This window comes from Carlito syrichta, unplaced genomic scaffold, assembly GCF_000164805.1.
Source record: "Carlito syrichta isolate Samal-C Ts95f unplaced genomic scaffold, Tarsius_syrichta-2.0.1 Scaffold301868, whole genome shotgun sequence".
NCBI lineage: Eukaryota > Metazoa > Chordata > Mammalia > Primates > Tarsiidae > Carlito > Carlito syrichta.
This window is the reverse complement of record NW_007245964.1, coordinates 1,082,929-1,092,008: the sequence shown is the minus strand read 5'-3', so window position 1 is coordinate 1,092,008 and position 9,080 is coordinate 1,082,929. Positions and strand designations below refer to the sequence as shown.

The 9,080-nt window shown below is 42.0% G+C and overlaps 1 protein-coding gene across 1 annotated transcript; it reads left to right on the top strand.

Moving 5' to 3' along the window:
- Positions 1-946: 946 nt before the first annotated feature.
- Positions 947-8,727, top strand: CUNH18orf21 (chromosome unknown C18orf21 homolog). The gene is made up of 5 exons (XM_008055515.1): positions 947-1,079; positions 1,157-1,182; positions 3,114-3,310; positions 5,957-6,156; positions 8,513-8,727. The coding sequence occupies exons 1-5, from the start codon at positions 1,003-1,005 to the stop codon at positions 8,676-8,678; spliced, it is 666 nt and encodes a 221-aa protein (XP_008053706.1). The 5' UTR covers positions 947-1,002; the 3' UTR covers positions 8,679-8,727.
- The last annotated feature ends 353 nt before the right edge of the window (positions 8,728-9,080 follow it).

The window sequence follows — 9,080 nt, the reverse complement described above, 5'->3', positions numbered from 1 at the left end:
GAAACTCTCATTAAGCACAGAATTATCATGTGACCTAGCAGGTCCACTCTTAGGTATATACCTAAAAGAACAGAAAGCAGATACTCAAACAAATAAATGTACATACATGTTCACAGCAGCATCATTCATAATGGCCAAAAGCTAGAAACAACTCAAACGTCCATCAACTGATGAATGGATAAGCACATATGCTATTTCCATACAATGGAGTATTATTCAACCATTAAAAGAAAGTGTTGACAGGTGGCCCAAAGATGGATGAAACTCAAAACCTTTATGCTAGTTGGGAGAAACCGGGCACAAAAGGTCACATGCTGTATCATTCCATTTATGTGAAATGCCTAGACTAGGTAAATGCATAGAGACAAAAAGCGGAGAAACGAATGCCAGGGCCTGGAGGGAGGGGGGCAGAGGGAGCAAATGCTCCAGTGATCCGGGTTTCCTTTGGCGTGAAATACTTAGGGATTATATGGAGGAGGTGGTTGCACAACACTGCAAATGTACTAAAGCCGCGGATCTGCACACCTAAGTCCATTTTACGTTGTGTCAATTTCACTTCAATTACAAAAATAAGTAAATAAAGGAAAAACAAAGGCTGGCTTGTACACGTGCGGGACTGGAGACCACTCCCAGGCCGGAAAGGATGCCGCGCTCCTCCCAGAGCCTCCACCACGGCCGGAGTCCACGCGCGGAGACTCGAGAGTGACGCTGCTGCGATGAGGAAGGCGGGAGAGGAAGCCAGAGGTGTGTGGCATCTTCAGGTTCAGACTTTACCACCTTTTCCTGGTTAAGCTGCCCCGCCCAGGCTCAGGTCGAAAGGGGATGGGTGGGGAGACCAAAGGTCGTGACCATGGATAGGGAAAACAAACTGGAACCTCTCCGCAGACGGGTGCTTGTTTTCGGAGGGAGCTTTATTCTCGACGGTGACGTCAGCGACGCCGGGAAGCCGACTTCCGGCGCCTTCTTTTCCCACCTGGTCTCCGCGGCCAGGCGGCGGCTACAATGAGGCAGAAGCACTATTTGGAGGCTGCGGCGCGGGGCCTCCATGAGAGCTGCCCGGGCCAGGCCCGCTACCTCCTGTAAGAGGATGGGATAGGAGGCGGGCGGGCGGGAGGAGGGGTGACTCCACCCTCATGCGTCTTTTTCTCTTTTACAGATGGACCTACAACTCGTCATCGCACGGTAGGAAGGACGCGCGTCTGTTGAGGGCTGGGAGGTTGATTGTCTCCCTTCAGTTAAAAAGCAAACACAAAACAATTTCAGAGCCTTCTCAGTTTCGGGAGAAATCCGACTTCCCTAATGTGCCTTATCTTGCTTGACCTGCTGGGGCGTTTGACACATTGATCAGTGTTCTCTCAAGTGTCCTCTCTTGGCCTCTGGTGATCACATATCCATTCACCTCCTACCTCTTTAGCCAGTACTTCTCCATGTGCCTTGCTGGCTCTTCTAGCCTCCCCAACTTCTAAATATTGTGTTCTAGGACTCGGCCCGTGTACCTCTTTTCTAGCTAAATGCTCTTCTGGTGATAGTTTCTCATCCAGTCTCATGGCTGATAAATACCGTATACTGTCCACCTACAGTCAGCGACTCCCCACGTGAAAATATCCCATCTTCCTGGACATCTCACTGGCGTTGATTTCTGGTTTCTTGTAACCTCTGTGCTGCTAAATTGTATGTAACTAGGCTACAGTTCAACCACAGTGGGTTGAACTGTACAGGTCTCTGGCCCTCCTGGGGATGGATGCCACGGGCCTAGGTCACACACATTTGGCCCATAAAAACTGTATACTGAGAGCTTTCAAATGTATAGGCCCAGCCTAGACCCCTGAATTTCAAACTCACCTTCTAGTGCCTTCTTGACAACTCCTTTTGAATGTCTAGTAGGGCAGTCCCAAATTAGTACATTCAAAGCCTGAGCTTTGCTCCCAGTGAGATCCTCCAGTTCTTCCCATTTCAGTAAATAGTAACTCCATCTTTAGTTATTGAACCCAGAAACCTTAGAGCCGGTCTTGACTCCCTAACAGCCCTCTCTCCTACTATAAGCTAATATTCCAGCAACTCCTTTTGGCTTTAAAGTATATCCAAAATCTAGCCACTTCTCGCCATATCTATTGCTGCCACCCTACTCTGGGTCATCACCAGCTCTCTCTTGTATGACTACCAACAGCTCCTATTCATTCTACAGTGTGTCCTCAAGCCAGCAGCCAGAGTGATTCTGATCAAATCAGAGCTAGCTCAGGTCACTTCTCTGCACAAACTGTCATTTGCCTTCCCATTTCCTGGTAAAAATGAAGGTCCTTTAAAAGGATTATATAGCCAGGAGCAGTGACCTGTAATCTCAGCACTTTGGGAGGCAGAGGTGAGAGGGTTGCCCGAGTTCAAGACCACTGTGACAACATGGTGAGACCTCATCTCTACAATAAATTTTTAAAAAAGATTAGCCAGGCATGGCAGCACGCACCTGTGGTTCCAGCTACTTAGAAGACTGAGACAGAAGGATCGCCTGAGCCCAGCAGGTCAAGGCTGTGATGGGGCCATGAGTATGCCACTGCACTCTAGCCTGAGTGACGGAGTAAGACTCCAACTCAAAAAATAAATAAATATAAAATAATCACAAATATAAATGAATTTGACATTTGGTAGAGCTAAGTTCCTAGCATGGTCCTTAATTTTTGTAGTGCTGTTACAGCACTAGGTACTCAGTAAATATTTATTGTGCTGATTGTTTAAAAAAAGGAAATAATCTCAGTGCTATTTGTTATTTTGTGGTAAATGGGTTGGTAAAATTAGTGAAACAGCCGTTTTTTACTTAGCAAGTAATGAGAAGTGACTAGATTTTGGATTTATTTTAAAGCCAATGGGATTTGCTGGCATGGGTTAGAAACTTGCTTATCTGTTACGAAAATGAGTGAATGGATGGATTTATACTATTTAGCAAAGTAATTTACTGACAACTTATCTCTGTAAATTTTCATATTTTCAGTTTGCTTAAAGAGAATGTATCTGTTCATATTACATATCAATATGCTTTTCTACATTTATTATAATGGCAGTTTTGCGATAACAAAATAATCAGGTTTGCTGAATTGTGAGTTTCCTTTGTGTAATTTTAGACAAGAGCACTTTTGAAGAAACGTGTCCATACTGCTTCCAGTTGTTGATTCTGGATAATTCTCGAGTGCGCCTTAAACCCAAGGCCAAATTGACACCCAAAATACAGAAACTTCTTAATCGAGAAGCAAGAAATTATACACTCGGTTGTAAAGAAGCAAAAATTGTGAAAAAGTACAAAGACTCCAAAAGTGTATTGGTAAGATTTTGGTTTCAGTATGTATGAATAAACTAGAATTTTCGGCCAGGCATGGTGGCTCAAGCCTGTAATCCTAGCACTTTAGGAGGCCGAGGTGAGGGGATTGCCTGAGCCCACAGGTTCAAGAAGAGCCTGGGCAACTTGGTGAGACCTCATCTCTACAATAAATCAGAAAATTAGCTGGGCATGGTAGTGTGTGCCTGTAGTTCCGACTACTTGGAAGGCTGAGGTGGAAGGATTGCCGGAACCCAGCTAGTCAATGCTGGGGTGGCCGTGGGCGTGCTACTGCACTCCAGCCTGGGCAACAGAGTGAGACTCCAATTCAAAAAAAAAACTAGAAGCCAGCTCGGTGGCTCAGCCTGTAATCCCGTGCCTTTGGGAGACTGAGGTGAGTGGATTGCCTGAGCCCGCGGGTTCGAGATCCACCTGGGCAGCGAGACCTCATCTCTACAATAAATCAAAAAATCAGCCGGGCATGGTAGCGCATGCCTGTAATTCCAGCTACTTGGAAGGATGAGGTGGAAGGATCGCCGGAGCCCAGCAGGTCGAGGCTGCGGTGGCCGGGAGTGGCCACTGCACTCCAGTCTGGGCAACAGAGTGAGACTCCAACTCAAAAAAAAAAAAACTAGAATTTTCTTTCATTTAAAATGAGGTTAAGAATTAGCCTGAATATAACTCAGAGATTTGTAGTAGTATATTTGGATTACAAAATATATACATAAAACGGTTTCCTAGTGTTTAGTGTTTTGTTACAAGAACAGCATATTTTTAATTTTACATGATTACCTAAGACCAAACATTATGAGCTCTTAATTGTTCTCAGATCTCCTTGTTGAGCACAACTATTTTCACAAATTTGAAGATTTCTTGAGTTGGCCATTATAACTCCACATGAATTATTTCAGTTAATGGTCTTTTTCTTTAAACAACAATACCTTCCAGGTACAGGTACCAGTGTAACTTCTTCAGTCATTTCTGCCCATGTCAGGGTGTATTTACATGCATGACCAACAAAAATGAGTGTATCTTGTATTCGTTTATTAGACATTTATTGAGGGTCTATCGTATGCCAAACAACCCTTAATTTGGGGTATATAAAATAACAAAACGACTAAAATCAGTTGACTTACGGTTTACTGTATGGAAGCCAGTATCAGATACATTTTATATCCTTCATGTTCTATATTAACATCAGCCATTCAAGTGCCTGCTTACTGGAGACTATGACAGTTCATGTCTGGCCTAAGACTATAATTATTATTAACTTGGATAGAAAATTGGCATATTTAGAAGTTTACTGGTATTGGACAGGTGAAGTACATTTTGCTTTATCATAAAATTTAATGGTGAAAGAGAAGATACATAATATTGTAGTGAATAATACTTTCTTAATCCTTGCAGAATTGTATTTTTCAAAAAACACTGCTGCCACATATTTGGAAAATTATTAAGTGGAAAGATAATAAATGCTGCATCACTGTTTTCCAGTGTTTTGCTCTCATGAAGCTTAGGACCGACTGTAATTTAATCAGAGATCAGCTAGAAGGGAGCCAGGAGTGTTTGTTTTGTTGATTTGTTTCAATCTATATACAGCCTCCAAAAAGTGTAAAGCAACATAGACCTTTGATATATTCAGATCTTCCATTGGCATTTCTGTCCCTGCTCAGGAACATCAGAGTACCTTACCTAAACCAGTTTGTATTAATTTTGCTGAAGCATGGGCTGAACCCTGTGCATTTTGAGTAGGCTATGTAGAAGAAAGGAATTTTGCCAGAAAACAGAACATTTCTTGAGGAATGACTTCTGAATAGAAAGCCTCTAGAGCTAATGACAGAGTAAGGAAGTGTGAGAATAACTCACTTGGTTTTATAAATTACTTTAGATCTATAGTTATAAAATCACTAAGGACTTGAAGGACCCACTTAAATTTCCAGTGGTATTCTGTCAAGTTTTACTGGGGAAAGGTTTGAGGCTCATCTGCAAAAAACATTAAATGTCTACTGTTACAAAGACCCATCCTTCCATACTTAAAAGATTATCATCCCCAGTTCCCCCTAAACAGGTGTTTATATTAAGAAAGTAGAGAGCTTATTATATTTATTTATTTATTGAGTTGGAGTCTCACTCTGTCGCCCAGGCTAGAGTACATGGCACCCTCATGGCCACCACATCCTTGACTTACTGAGGTCAGATGATCCTTCCACCTCAGCCTTCCAAGTAGCTGGAACTACAGGCATGCACCACCATGGCTGGCTGATTTTTTTATTTTATTGTGGAGTTGAGGTCTCACCAAGTTGCCCAGGCTGGTCTCAAACCCCTGGACTCAGGTAGTCCTCTTGCCTCTGCCTCCCAAAGTGCTGGGATTACTGGCATAAGCTACTGTGCCCAGCTTTCATGATCTTTAAAAGGCTATTTTGTTTTATTTATTTATTTAATTTTTAGGCTATTTAAAATTAAATATAAATATTAAGCCATTAATTTTTCATTTAAGATTTCCTCTAAGTTTGTCTTGTCTGATTCCTGCTGGCAGCCTCTATTTTATTTAGCCCTGTAGTCCCTAACATGTAAGAATTCAGTGAACATGTGGTTTATGGGGTTTATAAATTATAAGTGATATCATGGGACTATTTCTTCTTTCTATGGCAGTTGATTACTTGTAAAACATGTAACAGAACAGTTAAACATCATGGTAAAAGTAGAAGCTTTCTGTCAACATTGAAGAGCAGTCCTACCACTTCAGCGAGTAAACTCAGCCTGAAGACAACAGAGAGGAAGACTCTAAGTTCTACAAACGTAAATCATGATACACCCGGTTCCAAAGGCAAGAGCCCAGCATCAATTTTCAGGTATCTTAATCCATTAACTTTATTTGAATGGCCACTGTTAATACAAGTATCTTCTAATTTTCTGTTTAATATGCACTCCCTAACTATGCCATGTTGTTCAGAACTTGGCCACTTTCCCTCCCTAACCTTTTTGAATGTCACAAACTCCCATATTTTTACTGCTTATCTCACTGCATCTAACTTCCAGGTGTATTACTCTACTCCTGACCTCTCCCTGGGCCTGCTCCCAGCTGTCTGCTAAATAGATCCACTTTAGCCAGCTGCATGTTCAGAACTTAGTTTGTCATGTCCCCACAGCTACCCACTCAAGCCTGTCTATCCTCCTAAGTTTCTTATTCTGTGAGTGAATGTGCCCTTCTTGACATCCTGACCCAAAGCGACAAGTGCATTCAGAAATCCCTTCTCCCTTGGTCCTTGTCATGGTTTTCATTCTAGTGCCATGCTGTTGACATCTGTTCTCTCCTTCCTTTCCCTACTGCTATTTTCCTGGTTCAGGTTCTTACCTTTTGTTAGGACTACTACAGTTATTTCCTAATTGGCCTTCCTACTTCTGGTTTCAACTCTTTTAATGTGATCATCTTTCTAGAGCCTAGCTCTGCGGAAAAGCATTTAGCACCTCACTCTAGTGTGTGGATCAGCACTCTAGCCCTCACTGTTGGGTACCAGTCTGCCTTCTACTTTGCCTTTAATGCATCCTATGTGCCAGCAGAACTGAGCCACTCACAGTGCACATTCCTGGTCTGAACCTTTGCTGTTGTTCTTTCCTCTACCAGAAATTCCTTAGGAAACTGTAATAGAAATTTGTTGAATGATACTAAGTTAACTATATTAATGGGCACTTTTCACTTTTATTCACTATGATAGTCAAATTTAAAGGAAAGGAATTTTGGAATGTTTTGCTACAAAAGAGAAACCGAGTCTGATAGTCTCTTCAACATAAATAACAATCAAGAACTGTTTTATCTCTACTTATTGAATTAAATTTTTTTGCCAGGCGCAGTGGCTCACACCTGTAATCCCAACACTTTAGGAGGCAGAGATGAGGGGAATGCCTGAGCTGAGGGGTTCAAGACCAGCCTGGGGAACATGGCAAGATCTCATCTCTACAATAAATTAAAAAATTAGCCAGGCATGGTAGCACGTGCCTGTAGTTCCAGCTACTTGGAAGGCTGAGGCAGAAGGATCGCCTGTGCCCAGCAGGTCGAAGCTGCAGGGCTGTGAGCATGCCACTACACTCCAGCCTGGACAATGGAGTGAGACTCAAACTCAGGAAAAAAAAGGAAAAACTAGCTGGATATGATGGCGCATGCATGTAGTTCCAGCCTCTTGGAAGGCTGAGGTGGAAGGATCACTTGAGCCTAGCAGGTGGAGGCTGCAGTGGCTGTGAGCATGCCACTGCACTGCAGTCTGGGCAACAGAGTGAGACTCCAACTCAAAAAAATAAAAAATGAAAAAAATTAGTCAGGCGTGGTGGCACGTGCCTGTAGTTCCAGCTACTTGAAAGGCTGAGGCAGAAGGATTGTGTGAGCCCAGCAGGTTGAGGCTGTGGTGGCCATGACTTTAACTCAAAAGATCAATAAATAATTTAATTTTTTTTGTTTGAGTTTTTGTCTCCCAGGCTGGAGTGCAGTGGCACAGTCATGGCTAACTCAGCCTTCCAAGTAGTTGGGACTTAGACATGCGCCACCATGCCTGGCTAATTTTTTTATTTATTGTAGAGATGAGGTCTTGCCAAGTTGCCCAGGCTGATCTTGAACACTTAGGCAATCTTCTCACCTCCTCCTCCCAAAGTGCTGAGATTACAGGCATGAGCCACCGCATCCAGCACTTAAATGGATCTTTTTAGAGTACCTGTGTGTCTGGCACTGTCAGAAGCTCTGGAGTATACCATTAGTGGTACAAAGGTGTTGGGGTTCGAATTCTGTTGGGGAGGATACAATATGGAATGGTACCTACAGGTGTGGGTTGAGATCTTTCACTTTCAAAAAGCAAAGTGGTCTTCAGCTGTGAAGATGGAATATATGTTTACAGTCTTTGCTTAGAATTGTTGTAAATCTTGACTTCAGGCTTAAAGAGAACTTGTACCTGATGACAGTATACCTCTAACCTTATCTTTCAAGCATGATGAAGCTTCAGAACCACCCAGTACACATACTTTCTAAATGTTGCCTGAGGCCTATTCATTGAGGAGTCACCTACAATGGGAATCACTATACTGACCACAGCAATTGTCCCTATATGGACATAATACAAAAAAGGAGAAAACGACTCTAGTAACAGTTTTCTAGCTAAGCAGGAAGAACCCTTTATGAACATTCATTTGTTGGTATAACAAAGTGGTTTTGTTTCTTTTCAGAACACCTACATCTGGACAGTCAGCTTCTACTTGCTCTTCAAAGAGTGTGAGCAAAACAAAGAAACACTTCTCTCAATTAAAAATGTTGCTTAGTCAGAATGAATCCCAAAAGAATTCAAAAGTGGACTTCAGAAATTTCTTATCTTCTCTGAAAAATGGACTTTGAAATTAAGAAATGTCTAATACAGTTTCTGAAACTAAAGTTAGTAAAACAACTTTTTAAACTTTTATTTATTCTTTGGATACATGGGAACTAAGTCCAAGGGCAAACTTTTCTTGGCATCCTTCAGTGTTTCTGGGGAAAATACCATGTTAGGAAAATATTAGAATGAATAACGGAAACATGTCTACCTCACAGAGTAGTTGTGAGGATCAAAAAAATACAGAAAGTTTCTTGTAAATAGTAAAGATGTATATCTACTTTAAGTGGCGGGATTTTTATCTCTTTCCTTAGCAGTTTTAATTAGGTTATTTTCTTACAGAATGAAATTAATGCCTTTATGAGAGTTTGTTCACTCATGAAGGTTTCTCCCATGTATACAGAGTCTTATTACTAATTCAAGAAAAG

Bases quoted from the DNA above. Each gene is read 5' to 3' on its own strand.
- CUNH18orf21 (XM_008055515.1), top strand. From the start codon at position 1,003: ATGAGGCAGAAGCACTATTTGGAGGCTGCGGCGCGGGGCCTCCATGAG. The intron at 1,183-3,113 runs GTAGGAAGGACG...GTGTAATTTTAG, and splicing joins CTACAACTCGTCATCGCACG to ACAAGAGCACTTTTGAAGAA. The intron at 6,157-8,512 runs GTATCTTAATCC...GTTTCTTTTCAG, and splicing joins AGCCCAGCATCAATTTTCAG to AACACCTACATCTGGACAGT.